The sequence below is a fragment of the Xenia sp. Carnegie-2017 genome, unplaced genomic scaffold, assembly GCF_021976095.1.
Source record: "Xenia sp. Carnegie-2017 unplaced genomic scaffold, XeniaSp_v1 HiC_scaffold_3, whole genome shotgun sequence".
NCBI classification, from domain to species: Eukaryota; Metazoa; Cnidaria; class Anthozoa; order Malacalcyonacea; family Xeniidae; genus Xenia; species Xenia sp. Carnegie-2017.
Genome location: NW_025813493.1, coordinates 1,778,640 through 1,804,242, shown reverse-complemented (window position 1 = coordinate 1,804,242; position 25,603 = coordinate 1,778,640). Strand labels below are relative to the sequence as shown.

Here is a 25,603-nt window from a genome sequence, read left to right as displayed (position 1 = left end):
CAAAGTTATAAATCCTCGATCAATTTTGGTTATCTCGTAAGTAGATGAATATTTAAATAGTGTTGTTTGCCGTTAGATTTACATCACGTGACTTAATTTGTCTTTTTCGTTGTTGTATTGTCGTACCGTGGTATTGTATCCTAAACACTATTTGCTATTTTTAAAATACCATATCTTATAAGGAACATTCTACATCGAACAATCTTAGAAATGTGCACCACCACTTCATCAACTTTTTGCATATAGTGTGCGTTATTTCTTTACAAACATTTCTGTAAATGCATGGTCTTTTGCTCTAAGTTCTCTCCATCTGGATTTGTTTAGAACAGATGTTAGTCAACAATAATGTCTTATGCGTATGTATCAAACTTGTACATAATGAGCACTATCATTGTGAACAAACGTAAAAGCAACGTAACACTTTGCGAAGATTTCTTATAAGTTTACAAGAAGGATTTTGTGTTTAAATTTTATAGAATCAAATCACTATAAAGTAAATCCCATCCGCAGTAGTAACCATGGTAAGGAACTTGAGTGTGTTTTATTAATCTGTCATATAAGATATTAAGAAGCGTCAGAAAATATCTGGAGAAATATTTACGTGCAAACCTCCACCTATATAGGAAATGTTAGGCAAATATTACATTTACTGCATTATGAGAAATTTCAGTACCTTTCATAAAACCAAATTGTTTATGACGATTTTTAAAATTATTTGTTGGCTCTAATATTTATATTGAGAATCCGCTTCCCGCCTGGCACTTCATTGGCAACAATACCTTTAACAAAAATATATGTATGCTAATACTTCAAACTAGAAATAGGTTTTGGTCACAGATTTGGATACGACATTTTATGCGCACAATTTGAGAGTACTGCAGTAGCCTGCCCTTCCAAGTAAAAGTAGATAGAAATACTCACTCACTTTAACTTTTTCAAATGTAGTTCTTGTCTCATCAGCTGCTTTTGTATTGTTTCATGTTTCTCCTTTGCCGTTGTATTCATTCCCTGATCGTAATAAGACTTCAAGATAGCTTTTGCAAGTCAATTAATACTTCATACTGTATTCCAGTTGCCGCCATATTGATAAGGTACACGTGTCGTGTGCATGTCGTGTGTTGATGATATATGGATTGATGCATATATAAATCAAATATGGCGTCAAGAAGAACGCTTAGAGGATCTCCTACATCACACACATGCGACGTTCTCAATTTGAGAAGTCTTGCTTCAGACGAGTGAGAACATGCGACACGGGTGATGATTTGAATTTTTTTCAAAACCGGCTTTTAATGACAAACTGTTATTTGTAAATAGACGTCTTACCTACAGATATCTAGAATTATTTGCAGGTAGTTTACCAATCAAAAGTGATATTGCTTACATATTAAATAATGATGTAGGATAATTGCATGAAATGCATGATACACCAAGATTGCGTGGAACGTGTCGAAAAGATAGAATTAGCTACTTACAGCGCAGCATATCATTAAAGAAATGAGTGAGACGTAACATTAGAATCATATAATTACCTAAATCAGCTCTAATTTTTAGGGAAAATATTATTTCACCATAGCATTTTTAACAATTTTTCAATGCTTTTTTAAATGATAATGATTATTAAGGTTCTTTTTGAAGACATAAAAGCTAAAATGTTTTTATTATATGTTGAAAGTTTCATTAGAAATAATGATCAAATTTATAACATCACAGTCTTTGGAAATTCTTTATGGTTTTATTTTCATCTCAGTGAACTTTAAGGATTTATTAACTTTCCATCGTTGCCAAGTCACACCTTTGGAATGGTTTTGGTTGCCACTATAGTAGTGTCCATTCAGGTTGGAAATATAACAACTCTTATACCACCAAGCACCATTGAAGGTTGTGGCACAATTTCCAAAACGATTGTTATCATTATCTGAATCTTTTGTTGAAAACGCCATGCTTTTATGATAAGATAATGAATCTCCAGCATTTCCTAAGAAAAGTAATACCTTTCAAAAATCGCATTTAATACAGTTATAGAATTCTTTTGAACTTGCATTAACACAAGAACAATTTTAATGTATATATCATTTAGGCACTGACACTTGCTTTTACAATTGATTACCTGAGGCTTACTATAATAAGGACTTCGTCAATCTACAATTTAGTCGTGTTTAATTGCCTACATGATATTCAGGCGCGAGCTTGTCATTGGCCGTTTTTATACGAGACACGCATAATGCGTCTGAACGAACTTGGGCAAGAAATTTTTTTCGTCTGGTTATGCGTCTTCAGTGTAAAGACGAGCACAAGACGCTTTATACGTCTAGATGAGTAATCAATGATTATTCATCTTTGTAGACGAAGAATCGAACGTATCCAAATCGTTTTAATTTAATGTTAATATAATCTTTATCCTATTTACCCTTTGAACTTTGTGCTTTGATTGTTTTTATTTGCCTATTGACTTACCAGAATATTTACCAATGCTTAATTGATATTTTTTATTTTCATTCTTTACAGCAAAATAATCATATTCAGCATATTTTTTGTTTCCTGACCAGTCTCCCAGGTCTACACGAAGTTTATTTCTTCTTGCAGATGTTAGTCGGTATATTTTATCCAATCCAAGCCAGAATTCAGAAGTAAGATCGCCAAAACCTTGTTTATAGTCTTTCCAACCTCGATAAAAGTTTACACTTCCATCTTGACGTCGTTGAAACACAGTCCAACCTCCACCAGATGTTTTCATATCACAGAAAACCTTAAAGTGACCCTGACCATCAGGATTAATTTGATAAACTCCGTTCTTTTTTGCACCTTTTTTGTAAAGATCTGCGCAGTCTTTCCCTGGTAATGTAAAAAAGAGTTCTGCCATGAAATAATATGTTGTTAAATGTCACTCTTGTTATCTCAAAATCATTCTTACCTCTTAGTGATTTTCCTGTGAGTTTTTTATTTTCTTTGTAAAGAGTTTTCAGTTGTTTTTCTAGTTTTTTTAGCTGTGCTTGAATTGTTGCTACTTTCACATCGATTGTTTTCATTTGTAATGACAAATTAATCATTTTAACTTCAATGTTCTTAATTTGTTTTTGCAATTTTACTAATTTGTACGTTTGTACATGTGTCTTGTTGATTTTGGAATGAAGCGCAATCTTAAATGCTTGAAGGTGCTTTTTTTGTGTTTGTAGATTTTTGTGATATTTTTTCAGTGTCTTTATTTGCCCTTTTATTAATGCAATTTGAGTCTTTAATGTTACATTTCTTTGAACAACTTTCAAAGTGCGTTTCATGTCAAAGTTGAGCGATGAAAAATTATCTTTGAAATTAATTTCTTTTTCACTTGTTAAATTCGCTCTATGGAAATAATGAAGGAAATGAGATCAATACATTCACTTTGTTTATTACTATATCCATTACGACATAATATTCCTCCAATCATTGATTTAATATAGCCAAAAAATGAAATTGTTTTAAAACAAACTCGAAAATAGATTGATGACTTAACATAGTGCAGCTAACTGAAAACGGCTTGATGTTTATTTACTCGTTAAGATTCGCCGTAAAACCTCATAGACACATTGACGGCGTTCAACAAAAGTTATTCAAAAATCACAAAATTGAACTTTAAATATGATGACTTACCCTTCAATAATAACACCAATATAAAAAATTACGACCAACGCAAAAGTATATTTCGCCATTTTGTGATATGTGATTGATATCCACAAGCTTGGAATGAGGACAAGATCATGAAAGCTCTTTTTATGTACATGGGTCGACTGTATTTCAATAATTTATTGCCAACTATCGATGATGCATGCACGTAAATTCATGTTAAGTATTCATGAAGAATAAGATGGTTTCAGCTGATAATAAAAGAGTTTAATTATTTGAGATTTAGACAGTAGTCTTTTTATGCTCGAAGTTTCGTTCAATGAATTTGCACTATTTCAAGTTCTGCTTGACTATGCGAAGTTTAAATGACGAATTTTGCGCCACCATTTTATTGTATATAGTCAAACCTTGATGTAAATCAACTAGCACGAAAAAATTTCTGTTGTCTTTAGTATGAAAATCAATTTTACTATTTATAAGGAACAACAGACACAACAGTTTGTCTACAAATTTAAACTGAAAATATTGCATTGTATGTGTCAAATTTGTAGTTGATTACACATCCTGTTGTTTACTTATTTCATATTTTGTTGTATAAACATAACAAATTTACAAATTATATACATTTCTATGCCTAAAATTCAACCCAACTGTATTCTTGTCTACAAGTGATATGTATTCTTGTTTTCACATTCAGTCTCAGCACTCAATTGAATTAAGTAATTTATTCATACACGACTTACAAAGAAACCTTTAAAACGTGGCACTCGATACGGATCATTTTCAAATATAGCTATATTTTGTGTACATATTTTTGATGCAGTAAAATTTATTACAAGCTCTATTTCGCCGTTGAACATTCTTAAAACAATTTATGTCGCAGCTATATTGAACGAAACTGGCAACAATCCCCCCCGGCTGTCTCCAGTATAAAAATTATATAAATATAACTCTATTATTTCAAACAGCAATTTTATTGTTAATATCAAGTTTACACGTACATTGAAGGAAATTGTTGTGTCATAACGAACAACACATGCAATTATGTACATATTAACGTTATCAACATGAATTTTTGAATCTTCTACTTTAAAATTATGAATGTATAGGACATTTTTTTTTGAACGTGGTCCAAAATGAGAAAAATGTTTTAGTTACCGTTCGTATCACCAGCATGCTCATGTAATCCTGCTGTTAATATTTCTGTGTTTATACTCATGGCAAAAACAATGAATTTGTATAGACATGAATAAGGATGATGAGAAGCTGGACTAAAACTTGAGAACTAACAAACTAAACATCACTTGAAACATAGCTACCATCAAGGTATGTAGAAGCTATAAGCCTCTACCTCTCAAATTGAGCGCAATTATCCATTTCTAAATGTAGCTTGTGTTGATGTGCTTATTTTTGGTTTCAGCAAGCTATTGAAATTGATAATTAATTCATGCTTCATTTTCAAAGGAACTGTAATAGACACAAACGTGGCATTTACAAATATATAAGTTATAATGATATTAGTTGAAGTAATTTCATTTGTTGTATATTTCTTAAAATGATTATTTTTTCACTTGTCTACAACATGTTTTTTTATTGTGTATGTACGCTCATGCCTTATTAAAAACGTGATCACTTAGAGAACCTCACATCGATGATGTAACTTGAATTAGTTGAATATGCTCGTATTATATCAATTCTCTTGGCCTTTGTAAGCAACACCACAGTTTTACAAGACGTTTAATAAGAACATGTATTTTCAAAGTGATTGACAAATCATTCCTCTTTAAAACTGAGATATTTTCCTCAGCTGCATGATGTTACGTTCTGGCAGAATCTTCTACACTAGTCCCACTGATATACACAACGTTTCTGTAGATTGCAGAGCGAGCATGATGGGTACATTGGCTGGGTACTGCAATATAAAATTAATACGCATGCGCATCATTGCTTTTCTTTTTGGCGCGCTTTCGTCATATTGAGCGACGCTTAAGATTTTTGCTCCAAATTACTCTTTTCATTCCTAACGATTCGGAGATGACTTTAATCTACCAAGACAACGATTTTCTGAGAAAAAAAATGAATAATCTGAGTCCGATGACCCAAATGAGCAATCGTTGCTGTTAAGTTCTCTACGCAAGACACGTCCACAAATGTCAGTATAGAAACCAATCAGGCACGACCAGACACCGACATATCGAACCCTGGGTCAAAAGAAAATCTTCTATAGGACGTACATTATGAAGAACGTTCTACACATGTAATTACCAATTTTTATGAAAACTATTCTTAGGTCCTTCAAATTATAACCTTGTTTTGTTCCTTACGAGGAGATAGATGTAACGATATAAGTTATCGGGCCTTTTGACCGGATGTACTGTATTGGGCCGAGAATTCTAGCGCCTTCTTAATTGAAGGCATCGTTGTAGCTCATACTTTTATCAATAGAGTGGAGATTATGAATGAGTTGATTACACATCCTGTTGTTTACTTATTTGATATTTTGTTTACTTATTTCATATTTTGTTGTATAAACAAAACAAATTTACAAATTATATAAATTTCTATGCCTAAAACTCAACCCAACTGTATTCCTGTCTACAAGTGAGAGCTATGTATTCTTGCTTTCACATTCAGTCTCAGCACTCAATTGAATTAAGTAATTTATTCATACTTGACTTACAAAGAAACCTTTAAAACGTGGCACTTGATACGGATCATTTTCAAATATAGCTATATTTTTTGTACATACTTTTGATGCAGTAAAATTGATTACAAGCTGTATTTCGCCGTTGACCATTCTTAAAACAATTTATGTTGCAGCTATATTGAACCAAACTGCAATAATTCCCCAGCTGTCTCCAGTATAAAAATCATATAAATATAACTCTATTATCTCGAACAGCAATTTTATTGTGAATATCAACTTTGCACACACATTGAAGGAAATTGTTGTGTCATAATGAACAACACATGCAATTACGTACATATTAACGTTATCAACATGAATTTTTGAAACTTCTACTTTAAAATAATGAATGTACAGGACATTTTTTTGAACGTGGTTCAAAATGAGAAAAATGTTTTATTTACAGTTCATATCGCTAGCATGCACATGTAATCCTGCTGTCAATCTCTCTGTGTTTATACTCATGGTAAAAACAATGAATTTAAATAGACATAAATAAGGATGATGAAAAGCTGGACTAAAACTTGAGAACAAAAAAACTAAACATCACTTGAAACATAGCCACCATCAAGGTATGTAGCTATAAACTTCAACCTCTCAAATTGACTGAAATTATCCATTTCTAAAAGTAGCTTGTGTTGATGTGCTTATTTTTAGTTTCAGCAACCTATTGAAATTGATAATTAATTCATGCTTTATTTTCAAAGGAAACGTAAAAATACAAACGTGGCATTTATAAATATATACGTTAGAAGATATTAGTTGAAATGATTTCAGTTGTTGTATATTTCTTAAAATGATTAATTTCTCACTAGTCTACAACATGTGTTTTCCTTTGGGTATGTACGTTCATGCCTTATTTAAAACGTGATCTTTTAGAGAACCTGACATCAATGATCTAACTTGAATTGGTTGAATATGCCAGTATTGTATCGATTCTCTTGGCCTTTGTAAGCCACAAGACAATTTTGCTAGACGTTTAATAAGAATTTGTATTTTGAAAGTGATTGACAAATCATCCTCTTTAAAACTGAGATATTTTCCTCAGCTGCATGATGTTACGTTCTGGCAGAATCTTCTACACTAGTCCCACTGATATTCACAACGTTTATGAAGATTTCAGAGCGAGCATGCTGGGTACAATGGCTGGGTACTGCAATATAAAATTAATACGCATGCGCATCATTGCTTTTCTTTTTAGCGCGGTTTCTTCAGTGATAACGGCGCTGAAGATTTTTGCTCTAAATAACTCATTTCATTCCTAACGAATCGCAGATGACTTTAATCCACTAAGAGAACGATAAACTATTTCAGCAACGTGATTACCTTTCTTTAACATTTATAAATTTGATTCGGTGTTGTAATATTTTATTTACTATGCTTTTGGTAGAGGATACTTAAGCCACTGATATGTAAACTAAACTGGACTATTTATCCACGTCCATATAAAGTAGGCTATGTGAACAAAAACGCTTCTCCCTACGGCAAAAAAACTATTGAAGCAAAATTTTACCCATCGAGTCAAACAATTGTTGACAAACAAAAGAAAAAACAAACGAAATATTACAACCATGGCAGCAAGCCATTAATAGATCTCAACCTAGGAGATACAGTTCTTATACGACCAGACCAGACGTGCAGGACATGAAGGAAAGAAGTGTGTAACCAGAAGTTTGCACCCACGTCATACCAAGTTATTTCGGAAGGCTAAATATGCAGACGGAACAGAAGACATCTGACGTTTACTAAAGAAAGGGAAAGATTTATACAGATTGTACTGAGGAAGAAAATGAACAATCAGAGTCCGAAGACCCAAATGAGCAATCGTTGCTGTTAAATTCTCTACGCAAGACACGTCCACAAATGTCAGTATAGAAACCAATCAGGCACGACCAGACACCGACACATCAAACCCTCAGTGAAAAGAAAATCTTCTATAGGACGTACATTATGAAGAACGTTCTACATGTAATTACCAATTTTTATGAAAACTACTCTTAGGTCCTTCAAATTATAACCTTGTTTTGTTCCTTACGAAGAGATAGATGTAACGATATAAATTATCGGGCCTTTTGACCGGATGTACTGTATTGGGGCGAGAATTCTAGCGCCTTCTTAATTGAAGGCATCGTTGTATCTCATACTTTTATCAATTGAGTGGAGATTATGAATGAGTTGATTACACATCCTGTTGTTTACTTATTTGATATTTTGATGTATGAAACATAACAAATTTACAAATTATACAAATTTTTATGCCTAAAACTCAACCCAACTGTATTCCTGTCTACAAGCGATAAGTATCCTTCTTTTGATATTCTGTCTAAGCACTCAATTGAATTAAGTAATTGAAAATATGCACAACTTACAAAGAAACCTTTAAAACGTGGCACTTGATACGGATCATTTTCAAATATAGCTATATTTTGTGTACATACTTTTGATGCAGTAAAATTGATTACAAGCTGTATTTCGCCGTTGACCATTCTTAAAACAATTTATGTTGCAGCTATATTGAACCAAACTCGAAATAATTCCACACAGCTGTCTGCAGTATAAAATTTATATAAACATAACTCCATTATCTCGAACAGCAATTTTATTGTTAATATCAACTTTACACGCACTTTGAAGGAAATTGTTGTGTCATAACGAACAACAAAAGCAATTACGTACATATTAACGTTATCAACATGAATTTTTGAAACTTCTACTTTAAAATAATGAATGTGAAGGACATTTTTTTTTGAACGTGGTTCAAAATGAGAAAAATGTTTTATTTACAGTTCATATCGCTAGCATGCTCATGTAATCCTGCTGTTAATCTCTCTGTGTTTATACTTAGGCAAAAAACATCGAATTTAAATAGACATAAATAAGGATTATGAAAAGCTGGACTAAAACTTGAGAACTAAAAAACTAAACATCACTTGAAACATAGCAACCATCAAGGTATGTAGCTATAAACTTCTACCTCTCAAATTGAACGAAATTATCCATTTCTAAAAGTAGCTTGTGTTGATGTGCTTATTTTTAGTTTCAGCAACCTATTGAAATTGATAATTAATTCATGCTTTATTTTCAAAGGAAACGTAAAAATACAAACGTGGCATTTATAAATATATACGTTAGAAGATATTAGTTGAAATAATTTCAGTTGTTGTATATTTCTTAAAATGATTAATTTCTCACTTGTCTACATCATGTGTTTTTCTTTGGGTATGTACGTTCATGCCTTATTTAAAACGTGATCTTTTAGAGAACCTGACATCAATGATCTAACTTGAATTGGTTGAATATGCCAGTATTGTATCGATTCTCTTGGCCTTTGTAAGCCACAAGGCAATTTTGCTAGACGTTTAATAAGAATTTGTATTTTGAAAGTGATTGACAAATCCTTCCTCTTTAAAACTGAGATATTTTCCTCAGCTGCATGATGTTGCGTTCTGGCAGAATCTTCTACAGTAGTCCCAATGATATTCACAACGTTGCTGAAGATTGCAGAGCGAGCATGCTAGGTACAATGGCTGGGTACTGCAATATAAAATTATTACGCATGCGCATCATTGCTTTTCTTTTTTGCGCGGTTTCGTCAGCGAGAACGACGCTGAAGATTTTTGCTCTAAATTACTCATTTCATTCCTAACGAATCGGAGATGACTTTAATCCACTAAGACAACGATAAACTGATGCAGCAACGTGATTACCTTTCTTTAACATTTATAAATTTGATTCGGTGTTATAATGTTGTTTTATTTACTATGCTTTTGGTAGAGGATAATTAAGCCACTGATATGTAAACTAAACTGGAATATTTATCCATGTACATATATAGTAGGCTATGTGAACAAAAACGCTTCTCCCTACGGCAAGGAAACTATTGAAACCAAAATATTAACCCATCGAGTCAAGAAATTGTTGACAAACAAAAGAAAAAACAAGCTAAATATGCAAACGGAACAGAAGACATCTGACGTTTACTAAAGAAGGGGAAAGATTAATACAGATTGTACTGAGGAAGAAAATGAACAATCTGAGTCCGAAGACCCAAATGAGCAATCGTTGCTGTTAAGTTCTCTACGCAAGACACGTCCACAAATGTCAGTATAGAAACCAATCAGGCACGACAAGACACCGACACATCAAACCCCTCAGTCAAAAGAAAATCTTCTATAGGACGTACATTATGAAGAACGTTCTATATGTAATTACCAATTTTTATGAAAACTACTCTTAGGTCCTTCAAATTATAACCTTGTTTTGTTCCTTACGAGGAGATAGATGTAACGATATAGATTATCGGGCCTTTTGACCGGATGTACTGTTTGGGGCGAGAATTCTAGCGCCTTCTTAATTGAAGGCATCGTTGCAGCTCATACTTTTATCAATAGAGTGGAGATTATGAATGAGTTGATTACACATCCTGTTGTTTACTTATTTGATATTTTTTTGTATAAAACATATCAAATTTACAAATTATACAAATTTTTATGCCTAAAACTCAACCCAACTGTTTCCTGTCTACAAGTGATATGTATCCTTGTTTTGATATTCTGTCTCAGCACTCAATTGAATTAAGTAATTAATTTATATGCACGACTTACAAAGAAACCTTTAAAACGTGGCACTCGATACAGATCATTTTAAAATATAGCTATGTTTTGTGTACATACTTATGATGCAGTAAAATTGATAACAAGCTGTATTTCGCCGTTGACCATTCTTAAAACAATTTACGCTGCACGAAGTTATTTCGCCTTTAACACGTTATAAAGTATTAAAGTTTATTTCTAATGAAGTTTGTTAAGGATTCTGCTGAAAATTTTGGTGAAACATTTCTTTAAAATGAATATATTATTTCTTTAACATAAAAAATTTCTGTTGTTGAAGTACAGTCTGTTTGCTATAAATGATACTGTTTGTCGTCTTTTATACAGCATATGAGTTTGATCCGATCTTTAATTTAGCAAAGATTGAAATATATGGGTTGAATAATGACGCAACTTTTGTATGTGTTTATTGATCATACAGATCGAGGAGTGTTGGGGGCTCAGCCCTGTTTGTTCAAATTTTATGCCTTGTATTGCCAGTGAAATATATATATCAAAAAGCTGGCAGCACTTTAATATACATCGGAAAGCCAGCAATTTTTAATATATATCAGAAAGGCAGCAGCCGTTGTAATATACATTAAAGAGCCCAAATAGTTGAAATTATGGAGATATGCCTCTGTGATCTTATAAACCAAAACCTACAATTAAAATATCATTGACAAGTCTAGAAGAGAAGTAATGTTCTACTTTGAGCTACAGAAGTAGGGTACATTTGTAAAATTCATTACCAAATATATAATGTACTCAGCTGTTTCAGTGAATATCCTAATTATAGTTACTTTATTTTTAAATGATGAACTAAAAATACAAAATTCAACATGGAAAGTCGTAAGAGTTTCTGTGATTTGGTGTAGTTTTTTGTTTTAGAGTGGAAGTGGCTAAGAATTGAGAAGTTTGTAAATTGACCCATTTTAGAACATAATGAGAAATCATCTTCGATTAGAAAACAAGCTTTGCAGTAAGAAAACTATTGAAACTGCATTAGCACGAACTTTACAATGTTATTTGGCCCAAAAAATGATTCTCTACTTGAGTCAGTTAATTGAACCTATATCAAAAGCAGTTCAGCACAACAATCACCATACGCAATCAAATTTCGTAAGTTCGACGAAAGGGATTCCTTTCATGTTTTTCGTAATCCTCGATTCTAGCGATATGTAATGACATTTAGCAGCCGTCAACAATCAGTTATTACACACTTATCATAAAAAATGCAATATCATCTCAAAATACTGTGTTACTAGCAGTAATTTACGGTGGCCCAGAGGTGCAATACACAAACACGAATTCAAATACACAAACACAAATTCAAATACACTAACGCAAATTCACACAAACAAACACAAATTATAATATGCAAAATTCATATCCGGTTAATTTGCCAGCCAAATGTGTTCTGAGTTTACAAAGTTGCCGAAGTGCAGAATATTGTCATATTCTTATATTTTCGTTTTATTTCGAGAAAGTAAGATAAATACAAAACATTCGTGAGGTATTTATTACATTTAGCGTTCATGTATATGTTCGTATTATCTTTACCGGCTGTTGGTAATGTGAACTTGAACACCATGTTTTGTACAGTATGCAGAGTTCACTAAATACAAGGGGTAATTATTGTGCTAACTGTGGGATGGATCTTCGAAAGTCTGACGAGTCAAAGACCTTGCGGAACAGTGATCCATCAACATCAGCTGGGCCTACTACTGACCTCGTGCCACCAAACTTTGACTTTTAAAGAGTATTTGGCTGATATTTCATTTGCCACTGTTGAGACAAGGAAGCGTCAAGATCGTTTTGTCTCCACGAAAAAGACGAAGAACGACGAGACTGTCAAGGTTTGTGATTATTACTACCTCTGCAAATAGGTCATGTCAATAATTATTTGAAGGATGGGTGATGATAGTGAATAATTATATTCAATGCTTGTTTTTATGTAGATATTAGTTATGTAATTCCCACCTATTTAAGCTGAAATATAAAATGCTGCTATATGAAATTTGTTTTTTTTGCAGTCATTCGGTCATTCGAATCAACACAATAAAACTTTTCTTGCATGCTTTAAAAAATCAGGCTCAGGTTTTCATGGAGAAGGATGGAATAGTATTTTCCATTAAAATGTCTAATTATTTTTTAATTCTTCATCAACCATTTTGTGATGGCAGGTCATGAACACCTTGTAACTGGATATTTTTTCCACCCCAGATAAACATTGGAATTATTGAGCTGGATGGGAATCATTTGAAAATTAAGCGAGGCTCACTTCTTCCTATTGATGTAAAAAAATGTGATCCTCATGTTGTCATAAAAACTGCTGGGGTGGGGAAGCAACTGGCTCACAATAAGCAACTCCATGATGAAAGTTCCGAATGGGTTTTGTTGTACCCTGATATGGAGTTTTATATTTACCAGGCACAACAGAAACATTTTCTGTAGAAAAGTACAAGGAGTCCCTTGGCAGGCCATGCAGTAGTGTCAATTTGTATCTTTGCAAGACTTTGGATTATGAAAGTGAGGGAGTTTTCTATTAATTCTTAAAAAACACTTTGTTAATGTGTAGGCAATTTATTAATGTTGATTAACACCTAACTATGAGCATTTAGTAATCAAAGTAATTCTGTAAGGTCAAGTATATAATAATTTTTGCACCATTTGGTTAATTTTATGAAACTATCATGATACAAATAAAATTAAACACTTTATAAGGAGCTAATATTAAATATTACACATTAATACTGTAAAAGACAACATTCATTTAGATGTTATACTTGAGAATTCCAATATGAGTGCATAAGGAAATCAGCAAAAGTGTGCTATGCAACAATCTTTATTTAAATAAGTTACATATTTGATAAAAATACAAATATTTGTTTTGTAGTTGCTAATGAATTAGTTGATGATGTTGTGGAAGAGCAATTAGATTTGGAAGAAATCAGACTAGCATAGTCAAAATGAATTTTTGTGCACAGAACCACAGCTTGGAGAAGAATAACATTCCACAACTTTGGTTGGACTGTCATCTATTGATGATGCAACTTTAACACCACATGCACTGGAGAACCTCGAAAATTGTGATGCTTTTGAGATGAATACTGCCCAAGGTTTGTGAGTACTATGTAGTCTACTTGTACTTGTCAGTCTTTTTATGGAAAAGATGTTCTAGTTACATAGTATAGAAGAAAAGTACCACTAATTTGATGTTCAATTAATATTTCATGAAATGATGAGTGGGTAGTGTGATGATGGTGCAAAATACCATTGGGAATTCATTGAAAGAAAGTGGATGAATCGAATTTGAAAATAGAACAGTCGGAAATGTTGTGGCTTATCACCCATCTTTACTATATTAAGTGTTGTACATTGCAGGTGAAAGTTCTGAAGGGGCTACTTTTGTCCCAGAAAGTATGGCAAATGAAGTTATGGAGCGAGAAGTGTTGCTTATTCATCGTTGTAATGTGAAAGCTGACTTGCTGCACTATTTTGAAAAAGATGACATTTTAAAGAAGTGTGTGGATGTCCAGATGATTGATTCCAGAGGTGTTGAGGAAAAGGGCGAAGCAGTCGGCGTTGTCAGGGATGCATTTTCTCTGTTTTGGAATGAAATAGTTTCATGTCAGGCGAGGATGAACGAGTCCCAGTGATTCGTCATGACGTTTCTCGGGAGAAGTGGCAAGCGATAGCTAGAAATCTCGTGAAAGGTTACACTCAAGAACGCTATTTTCCAATCAAAATTTCTCGTGTTTTCTTGTGCTCCTGTCTTTTTGGCGTAGATTATGTCTCATAAGATATGTACGTGAGTTTTTTTATGAAGTATATTTTGACCACTGAGTCTAGTGTGGTTGAAAACGTACTTTCTCATTCTCTTGCAGTTGATGATGAAGATGTGCAGGATTTTTTAACAGCGTTTGAGTGCAAAAATATATAGCGTTTATACAGCGTTTGCCGTAAAGCTATTTCCCTCGGATGTTTTGCCGTATAGCTATTTCCCTCGGTGTTTTGCCGTATAGCTTTTTCCCTCGGTGTTTTGCCGTATAGCTTTTTCCCTCGGTGTTTTGGTATAGCTTTTTCCCCTCGGTGTTTTGCCGTATAGCTTTTCCCTCGGTGTTTTGCCGTATAGCTTTTTCCCTCGGTGTTTTGCCGTATAGCTTTTTCCCCGGTGTTTTGCCGTATAGCTTTTCCCTCGGTGTTTTGCCGTATAGCTTTTCCCTCGGTGTTTTGCCGTATAGCTTTTTCCCTCGGTGTTTTGCCGTATAGCTTTTTCCTCGGTGTTTTGTATAGCTTTCCCTCGGTGATTTGCCGTATAGCTTTTTCCCTCGGTGTTTTGCCGTATAGCTTTTTCCCTCGGTGTTTTGCCGTATAGCTTTTCCTCGGTGTTTTGCCGTATAGCTTTTTCCCTCGGTGTTTTGCCGTATAGCTTTTTCCCTCGGTGTTTTGCCGTATAGCTTTTCCCTCGGTGTTTTGCCTTATAGTTTTTCCCTCGGTGTTTTGCCGTATAATGCAGCCTCGGTGTTTAGATGCCGGAGGTATTATGTATTCCAGGTCGAAAATCGCGCAAATATTTGTGTTTTTTTAACAATCTTATAAAAATTTACACAATAGCTGCTTTTTATCGGCCTTGAAATCGTCCCGAAGATTTGCGGTTTTTGTATCACCTAAACTCTTCGATATTTTAGGTATTTTTCGTCCGTACGTATTTACAAGCTTATAATGCAACGAATGAAATCGCGTTAGACGAGATTGAAGAAGTTATTGACGAAGCTGACAGGTAAATTTTATAACAATCGTCCTCTTATATTAATATACCGCAAGATAATTTTTGAATTCTTTTTTAGGTTTCTATGGGTACGTATGTCTTGACTGATTCACTGACGTAGTTCTCGTTTATTTAAGGTTCAGTTAAGTCAGTTTAGAGTTTACTGACACCATTTAGGTCAGTATACCTAGGGTCAAGTTATAGATGCTTAATACATAACTTTTCAATTATTTATTACATCGCCTATTCAAGTACTCTTTAGCCATTGTACGCAAGTGCTTACATATTGGTGTCGGTTTTGTCTTTCTGCGAATAAATGTTTTAATTTTACGTATGTTTTAAAAAATATTCTGAAATAACATCATTCAGCTTTGTTTTCCTTTTCTTCTATAGATTGTCTCTTCTTTCTCATTTCTTTTGGGCGATGTTTTCAATTCTTCAAAGTTATAAATCCTCGATCAATTTTGGTTATCTCGTAAGTATATGTACAGTAAAATAGTGTTGTTTACCGTTAGATTTACATCAAGTGACTGAATTTGGATTTTTTCTTCGTTGTACTGTCGTACCGTGGTAATGTATCCTAAACACCATTTGCTAGTTTTAATATACCATATCTTATAAGGAACATTCTACATCGAACAATGTTAGAAATGTTAGAAATGTTAGAAATGTGCACCACCACTTCATCAACTTTTTGCATATAGTGTTCGTTATGTCTTTACAAACATTTGTGTAAATGCATGGTCTTTTGCACTAAGTTCTTTCCATGTGGATTTGTTTAGAACAGATGTTAGTCAGCAATAATGTGTTATGCGTTTGTATCAAACTTGTACATAATGAGCACTATCATTGTGAACAAACGTAAAAGGAGCGTAACTCTTTGCGAAGATTTCTTGTAAGTTTGCAAGAAGGATTTTGTGTTTAAATTTTATAGAATCAAATCTCTATAAAGTAAATCCCATCCGCAGTAGTAACCATGCAAAGGATCTTGAGTGCGTTTTATTAATCTGTCATATAAGGTGTTAAGGAAGCGTCAGAAACTATCTGGAGAAATACTTACGTGCAAACATCCACCTATATAGGAAATGTTACGCAAATACTACATTTACTGCATGATGACAAATTTCAGTACCTTTCATAAAACCAAATTGTTTATGACGATTTTTAAAATTATTTGTTGGGCTCTAATATTTATATTGAGAATCCGCTTCCCGCCTGGCACTTCATTGGCAACAATACCTTTAACAAAAATATATGTATGCTAATACTTCAAACTAGAAATAGGTTATGGTCACAGATTTGGATACGACATTTTAGTGCGCACAATTCTGAGAGTACTGCAGTAGCCTGCCCTTCCAAGTAAAAAGTAGGTAGAAATACTCACTCACTTTAACTTTTTCAAATGTAGTTCCTGTCTCATCAGCTGCCTTTTGTATTGTTTCATGTTTCTCCTTTGAGGTTGTATTCATTCCCTGATCGTTATAAGACTTCAAGATATCTTTTTGCAAGTGGCAAGTCCATATGGCGTCAATTAGAACGCTTAGAGGATCTACATCATTGAGTTCTATAATAACTGGAGCGGCTATCTCAAACGCGGCCTTAGATATCTCATGACGCCAAAAAAATGGCGGATTTCGTCCGTTGCCGCTGAGATTTACCGAAATTGACCGCTTTTCCGAAAATTTCACAATTTCCCACACCCTCCTGAGGCAAGAGTGATGTGTGTATTTGGGATTCGGCAAGCAATTTTTGATGAAAATCAAGGTAAAAACCTTAAACAGCGAGTCAACTGTGGTTGTCAGTTATCTGCTCTTACGAGGATGCATTTAAAACTATCGACGAAAGAGCTATAATATATGTCGGCTACACATGAATGAATGCAGATGTGGGTCGTTCTTTTACCAGCATCAAACTTGTTTGATTGATTAAACTCTTTAGTCTATACAAAAAAGTATATCATAGTTCATTTCCACGGTTCACGAGAGAGAAGTTATCATTGCTATTTTGCTTCTTTTCATGCAATGGGCAATGGCTTTTTTCCCCACAATTGTAGGATTTTTACTTGTTTCTTTAAAAAAGTAAATATTAAATCTCTGGATACTTACGGATTTTCTGTAATTGAGTTTCATATTAAATTTCAAAAAGACTCAAGTCTGCATAGGTTTGGTAAATGAAAACAAACAATAATGTATAGAAATTACTTTAAGTAACCTTTTGTGATGTTCTGAAGTGCAACTGCATCCAATACTTGTAAAGTTGTAGCACATTTTGATTTTGTTGTATTGATATATGAATTGGGCAAAATGCAAATAATCATCAAAACACTTATGCTTCCAATGGTGTTTATAATTCAATTGTAGTTTTAATACTTCTACCCTTCTTTTTCACTTTGTTTTTCCTATATTTGCAATATAAGTGCACAATTTGAATGATTAACACAGTTTTCACCTCAATAATAAATTTCATAAGCAGTTGGTAGTACATTTTGTTCTCTGAGTATCCACATCTGGTGTTTTGTTCCTACAAGAATGATGAAGTGCAAGTAGATATGTGATGGCAAGACAACAAAACCAAATGAATTAAATACCTTTAGTGTATATTTATGCTTGAAGCTTAGAAGCTTTTTAGAAATTAGAAAGTTATATTACCTCTATATCATTAATCTCATGAAAAGAAATAAGAAGCAAAAAATTGTAGAAAAGCTTTGAAAAGTGAAGAAACCTTTCTTTAAAAAAGCAGCAATAATGCATATGATAAATCTCCATTCTGTACTCTAATGGGTAAATAAGCTCAAACTGTTTCTTAATGCGAAAACTGTAATAATGAAGAAATATACAGTACAGTAACTTTAAAGGTTTCATCACTGAGTCGTTGACTTTCATCACTTTTCAATCGTTGACGGACTAACAAAACAAGCAACTATCTCACCTGTGAGAAGCCATATGTTCCTTTTTGTGGAAACTACGACATCCAACAATTGAACGATTGAAGTGTTGGCATTATAAAAGAAATGCCAAAAAAGAATCGTCACAGAATATGGAACTAACGATATCCATCTTCTGTGATATCGTGTTTGTTTTTGAAAAATTCTTTATAATTTGCTATAGATACCAGGGGGAAGTCGAGAATATTATTTTTCTGCAAAGCGATCATTTCAGCGGAAATACGTCCGTTGGCCGCTATTTTTTTGGCGTCCTCGCCCCAGTAAAGTTAGCCGCCCCAGTTATTATAGAACTCAATGATCTACATCACATACATGCGACGTTCTCAATTTGAAAAGACTTGCTTCAGACGATTGACAACATGCGACACGGGTGATGACTTGAATTTTTTTCAAAACCGGCTTTAAATGACAAACTGTTATTTGTAAATAGACGTCTTACCTACAGATATGTAGAATTATTTGCAGGTAGTTGACCAATCAAAAGTGACATTGTTTACATAGTGAATAATGATGTAAGATAATTGCATGAAATGCATGATACACCAAGATTGCGTGGAACGTGGCGAAAAGATAGAATTAGCTACTTATAGAGCAACATCTCATTAAAGAATTGAGTGAAAAAGCGTAACATTAGAATCACATAAGTACCTAAATCAGCTCTAATTTTTAGGGAAAATATTATTTCACCGCAGCATTTTTAACAATTTTTCAACGCTTTTTTAAATGATAATGACTATAAAGGTTTTTTTAGAAGACATAAAAGCTAAAATGTTTTTATTATATGTTGAAAGTTTCATTAGGAATAATGATCAAATTTATAACATCGCAGTCTTTGGAAATTCTTCATGGTTTTATTTTCATCTCAGTAAACTTTAAGGATTCATAGTTATTTTTCCAATAATACCAATTCACACCAGTCGAACTGCTGTATGCTCCACTATAGTAGTGTCCATTTAGGTTAGATTCATGACAAGCATTATACCACCAAGCACCACTGTGGAGAATGGCGCAGTTTCCTACACGTTTATCATTATCTGAATCTTTGGTTGTAAACGCCATGCCATTATGATAAGATAATGAATCTTCAGCATTTCCTACGAAGAGTAAATTGGCTCCGAAAAATTTTACGTCATTTAACTAATGTTATTCACAATTCTCCTTAACAATTGCAGAAAATACCCAACACGTGTTTTATGGGGTTAATAGAAAATTTTAAGAGATTTTTCAATGGTCATTTGTTTAGAAGGGTTTTATGAGATTTGTCAATTACTTTTTTCATTTAGTTTATAGAGTAAAGAAAGAAGCGGTATAAATACCGAAATATATTACAATACTAAGTTTTCTTTAGATATATTCAGTAGCATTCTCATTATACAGTTTTATACAAAGCTAAAATTGAATTTCATTTGTTAATTTTAGCGGAAGCTCCAACCACACTCATGCATAATGTATAACGCTAACTTTAAGTTAAAATTTGCTACCGTTTATAATATAGTTGTTGCTAATATATTAAACCATTTATCCTTCTCAAAATGAAATAAATAAATCGCAAAAATAAAAGTTGTCTACTCGTTAGCTAGCTACATGTCATGAAGAGATTTTTAGCTTTCTTTCATCCCACCTTCATTCCCCTGAACTTTTTTTCTGCATGCAGTCTATTCACATTGGTCTCAATGTTAACCGGCCTAATTTTATTGTATGATAGATTTTCAAAATTTGTGTATTTACTTGATGGTGTACCTGGGTATTTTCCAAGGCTCAAATGATATTTATGTGTTTCGTTCTTATAAATGAAAATTCTCCATGTAAACTTGAATGACTTTCAGTAACGTTTTAGGTTGTTAAAAGTTCGTGAGAAACCTTTATTTTTAGAACAAGTTATCATAGATAAATCATTTACAATTAGTTACAACTGGCTAACATGAATGCTTGCGTTTTATAAAAAAAGATTTCAGTCAATGATTACTGGACAATGGTGTTCACAGTATAAATTCTCTCTTATGTACCAAATGTTTTAGTCGTGTTTTATAAGCTATACATGTTGTTCAGGCGCAGTTTATCAGTGCCTATTTACAAAGCAAGAATTGAATTTCACAACCATTTCATGATCTCTTCTTGCATGTCAAGAATTGTTGTCGCATGGTGCAACTGAATGATTCACACGAGAGAATGATTTTTACTTAATTGTTGTTCCTTGTATTTTAATGTAAGCTTGTCGATTCAAAATGAATTATCATACTTTTTATAACAAACAAGACTTCAGTTCAATACCAACCGTTACTACCTGTGTTGTTTCTCTCTTCGCAACTGCACTCACTCAAATCATTCCAACATTTGGCATGTGTCAAACTCACGCTTAGAAATTTTTCCGTTTATATTTACGTATTGACTCACCAGAATATGCTCCACGACTTAGTTGATATTTTTTACTTTCATTCTTTACAGAAAAATAATCATATTCAGCATATGCTTTGTTTCCTGACCAGTCTCCCAGGTCAACACGAAGTTTATTTCTCTTGGCTGATGTTAGTCGGTATATTTTATCCAATCCAGCCAGAATTCGCCTTTCAGATCCAAAACCTTGTTTATAGTCTTTCCAACCTCGATAAAAGTTTACACTTCCATCTTGACGTCTTTGAAACACAGTCCAACCTCCACCAGATGACGTCATATCACAGAAGACACTGAATGTGCCCTGGCCATCTGGATCAATTACATAAACTCCGTTCTTTTTTTCACCTTTTTTGTAGAGATCTGCACAGTCTTTTTCCTGAAAAAAGTTTTATTAAAAAAGCTATTGCAATGTACGTCTTATGGGTTTTGTAACTCATTAAACCTATAAAGAAATTGTTACACAGCTTTCTTGCGCATAGATCCATTGTGCTAAATAACTATTTTGTATATTTTATAGTTAAATGTTAAAACAAATTAGCAAGAAAATTGACTCAAGATCATTACAATTGCGTTCTTATCCTTGAAATCAGGAGAATTTCAGTAACTTAAGAGATGAATTTCTTTTTTAGTGATTCTGTTACCTGTGGCGTATTTGATTTATTGTAGAGAATAAATATATCTTCTGATATTGTCAGTTATCGTTTGGTTGTCTGAACGTACATGATGCAGAGCATGTTTAAATAGAAAGGTTGGTAACAATGGCTTTTTATAATGATAGATGAAGTCAACGTCTCCTACCGCAAACTTTCATTAAAAGAACACAAAACCTGTTTAAAATGGTCAAATGTAGTAGAAACAAAATCACACTTAAAACATTTTGGAATTTTACATTCCAATTTTTATATATTAAAAATTCACCAATGCACAGTTTCCATGTATAAATCAGTTAATATTATTATTAAACATTATTTAGGATGCTACAGGCGTGGTAAACTTGGTTAATGGACTACCGTTCCGATTTATAGACAATTTTCTTTATTAGATTAAAGCCCAAATCTTTATTTAGGTTATGTTATCATATTTATAATCTTAGTGATTGACGATTAAGCAGGCAAATTAAATGACATTAACTGATTCTAAACATCAACTGATGTTTTTATTGATCAAGACTTAGCAAGCATTTCAGTGATCATTAATATATAGATCTTAATAAAGGAATAACACAAATCTTTTTATGTGCAAGATTCTTTAACACTCCTTACTGTCTTCGCTAAAATAGAAATTTATTTTTGGTTCAACTGACAAACGAAACTCCAATTCATTGCCAATATAAATGTAATAAGTACATAATTTTTCACCAGATATGTTTAAAAAATGACGTTTGTATTTTATATTACATTATATTAAAAATGCAAGAAAGAGTAATATTTATCATGCATTGCTTTAATCCAATATGCTCTAATCAATGCAGAACAAAAGAAGACCTAAAAATAAAAATATGTCGGTAGGATAATATGAGGGTTTGCAAGAAGATGATTTCGAAAACGAACACTTGATCAGGCTAACAAAGAAATGAGCAAAATTTTCTTTTTAAAAGAACTTTAAGTCAGATTTAATATAGTTTGCACAACACTTACCTAGAGAAAATTAGCGTGAATTATCAATTATTTAAAATTAATCCAAATGCCTACTTAAGAAACATTTTCCAATCAACTAGCTAATTTCTTTATTCTTACCGTCGGTAGTAGACTTTGATAAAAAGTCCATTTTCCTTCTGAGGCTAGTTTCGTTAAATTGCTGTCATGTAATTTGGCATTAGTAATTTGGCAGTTTATCTCATGTTCTTTTGCATGAAATAAGAAATTGAAGCCAACACATAGATTCTGTTGATGACACTTCGTGAAACATTCAATGTGATTGGGAACAGCATGAGTTGAAATGATATCTTTCGGTGAAAGAATCTCACCTTAAAATAGAGAACAAAACAGAATACATTACTATAGGTGTAAATTATGCACAAAGATAACAAAGTCCATTTTCTAGTCAGTATATACATAATAAAATTAAAATTTACAAAATTCATTGAGACAGGAAGCAAAAGAAAGTCCCAATTATCTTCGTTTCTCAAAAGTAACCTATCATCATTATGTTCAAACGTAAACAAAAACATTTCTGTACGTATATTACATAGACGGGATGATACAATGGTAGCTACGATATTGCCCTAAATTTGCCAAATTGTATTTTGCGTATGAATCGTCATCAGTAGATTTTTTTAGTAATTTTCATGACAAAAATCATATAAACATGCAAAAGAAACTTATTTCGTTCATAACATGCAATCCACACGGCAAAAATATAAAGACTTTTGTTGCGTTAATTTATAAATAAGATATGAACATGTTTTTAATGTCTAGTGTCTTAAAGTTCCTGAAATTCTCTCAGGGTATGAGGGAGGGGTGGGTGAGAAAACTCTCCAACTTTCGCAATCTTTGGACTAGTTGGGCAAGTTTCAGGAATTTGTTGGGATAATTTTCATGGTTTCACTGTTCCATTATTTTAAAAAGTACAACGGGCAAGGTTTTGTACTCGTGTATATAAAATCTGATTACAAACCATTAAAAATTTTGAGATGAAGCCCTACAAATTCTTTGGCAAATGCATGACGTGTCAACATGTTATGTGGAAACTCCGTTTAGTTTTACTGATAGAAGAAGGTGTTTTGTAAGCTCAGCGAAAGCAGCCAATGGTATAAATTTATAGTTATTTTGCAACATTAAATTCTTTGATCGTATGTTTGTATCGTTGTATTCACATTATTGTGCAAGTTAATTTGTCCGTGTTTTTCTCCGTGTATAATTTATTTTCTCCAAAGTCCAATTTGTTTGACATAAACAAACCTGAGTTCAACGAAGATTCAAATTCACACGGGCTATTTCTTTGCGTTTGCTGACCATTAAAATCCAGGTTTAATCTTGGTTTGACTTAACCCATATCAAGAAGTGGAATGAATTAAACCCAGGCTAAACCTGTGTTAATAGTGTTTACACGCAAAAAAGGCATACACGCATTCATTTGAATCTTGGTTGAGCCCAGATTAGCTAATGTCGTGTGAATTAGGCTCAAGTTTGTATCAACTTATAGTTAGTTGTTTTTACTTGTAATGATTGATGAATTTATGTATGCATTGTTAGATGTAGAAATTCAATATCGACCTTAGACGGGAGATAGATTCCCTTACACAAACATAAAGATGAGAACTTAAGGATAATATACGTTTTTCACCTACAGTGAAGAAAAAAAAATTCTTGGGCTGCACTACATAAAGACGCCTTCTATAAATAAACTTAAATGAGCGCAAACTTTTAGGCGTATAGTTTTATAGTATTGCCAATTATATGTCCCTGCAAATGTGTAAAGTTATGCTTGCAAAACTGCATGATTTTTATTAAGCGTCAGTGGTGGCAGATAAAATTTCTGATTAACAAAAATTAATAAACTTTATAACTATAAATCCGTCCGATGAATTACCTTTGCGAGCTTTCACCTACCAAAGTTTTTACACAAGTTTCGGCATTGAACGCAAGCAATATACGAAAATGAGTCGAAGAAATTAAAGACACAAGAGAAGTAAGTTTTATTATTTAGATGTGATGACACGATTTCAAAAAAATTATTTTGCTGACAAATCAAACTAAAGACCAACAAAGCTAGATAGAAAGCTTTGTTTCAAGTCATGTAATAATCCAACCAACCTTGTCTGCTCGGTCATTACCGTTAAATATTGGATTTTAGACTTTGAGTAGATAACCTCGCCGTACGGGCTCTGTATATAGCTAAAAAGCCCTTGGTCGGATTTATCTAGGTGAAGACCTTGAGCTTTGTTAAATATTCAACGAAAAATATGTTTCCCTCGCGTTAAGTTAATAAAACACAAGAATGGTTTTTAAAACATACGCGTTTTAAAAGATACGAGTTTTTTATATCCTTAAATTCATTTTCATTATTACGTTATCTTGTTATATTGTAACATACCGTTGTTTTTTGTCGTTGTAAAATCACTTTGTGAACTTTGACAAGCATTATTTGATGCATTGCAGTAAGCAACTAAAACAAAAATCACAAAAACACGCATCGACATCTTGCATAAAAGAAAGAAACACTTTATGTTTGAAAAATGTTTTTGGCAACAATTATATAGCCACCATCATGAAGAATAAATTATATTTTGCACATGCAGCTGTGTTCAATTTACCTAAATTGCATAGAAAAGCACTTTTCCGATATTTTGGGCATGTTTAAATGCCATAAAAGCCGATTATTTTTTAACTCCTAGAGGCTTGTAGAAATATTTTCTTGCTTGATGATAATGGAAAGATTGGTTTATTGGTGAACAAACATTGTCCACATTAACTATCTCTTTTGTGACACCTAACACATTAAGACAAAACTCATATATAAATCATTAAGCACTAGAATATGACTTCCTATAACACATAACATAATAATAATTAGTAGTTAATAATTAATAAAAGTCCACTTTGTTTGTATTAATTTGATTCGCAGCTAAAAACCTTTGCTAGCTAAAGCCTTTGCTAGCTAAAAACTTAGCT

General features: G+C 32.9%; 2 protein-coding genes and 2 long non-coding RNA genes across 9 annotated transcripts in view; 3 read left to right on the top strand and 1 right to left on the bottom strand.

Annotated features, from left to right (window-relative positions):
* Positions 1-25,603, top strand: part of LOC124454538 (choline kinase alpha-like) — a 60,181-nt gene that overhangs the window by 26,206 nt on the left and 8,372 nt on the right. The window lies entirely within an intron of this gene.
* LOC124454541 (ryncolin-1-like) lies at positions 1,510-25,252 on the bottom strand. Its single transcript, XM_047005332.1, has 5 exons — positions 25,026-25,252; positions 22,727-22,956; positions 21,177-21,366; positions 2,458-2,646; positions 1,510-1,978 (listed from the first exon to the last, which is right to left on the bottom strand). Exons 1-5 carry the CDS (start codon positions 25,129-25,131, stop codon positions 1,728-1,730), a joined length of 966 nt encoding a protein of 321 aa, XP_046861288.1. The 5' UTR covers positions 25,132-25,252; the 3' UTR covers positions 1,510-1,727.
* LOC124454549 lies at positions 12,281-14,908 on the top strand. 4 transcript variants are annotated; one of them, XR_006951502.1, is made up of 5 exons: positions 12,281-12,737; positions 13,105-13,410; positions 13,778-14,000; positions 14,266-14,688; positions 14,769-14,908. It is a non-coding gene; the product is annotated as an uncharacterized LOC124454549 (long non-coding RNA). The 4 variants fall into 4 exon arrangements; XR_006951503.1 differs by having other exon boundaries at positions 13,336-13,410; positions 14,266-14,908; XR_006951504.1 differs by having other exon boundaries at positions 13,312-13,410; positions 14,266-14,908.
* On the top strand, positions 15,594-22,217 carry LOC124454548. 3 transcript variants are annotated; one of them, XR_006951499.1, is made up of 5 exons: positions 15,594-15,664; positions 15,732-15,741; positions 16,046-16,127; positions 21,620-21,738; positions 21,964-22,217. It is a non-coding gene; the product is annotated as an uncharacterized LOC124454548 (long non-coding RNA). The 3 variants fall into 3 exon arrangements; XR_006951498.1 differs by having other exon boundaries at positions 15,732-15,829; XR_006951500.1 differs by lacking the exon at positions 15,732-15,741 and having other exon boundaries at positions 15,651-15,664.

Bases quoted from the DNA above. Each gene is read 5' to 3' on its own strand.
- LOC124454541 (XM_047005332.1), bottom strand. From the start codon at position 25,131: ATGTCGATGCGTGTTTTTGTGATTTTTGTTTTAGTTGCTTACTGCAAT. The intron at 22,957-25,025 runs GTATGTTACAAT...CTCTATTTTAAG, and splicing joins TACAACGACAAAAAACAACG to GTGAGATTCTTTCACCGAAA. The intron at 1,979-2,457 runs GTAAGTCAATAG...TACTTTTCTTAG, and splicing joins AAGCATTGGTAAATATTCTG to GAAATGCTGGAGATTCATTA.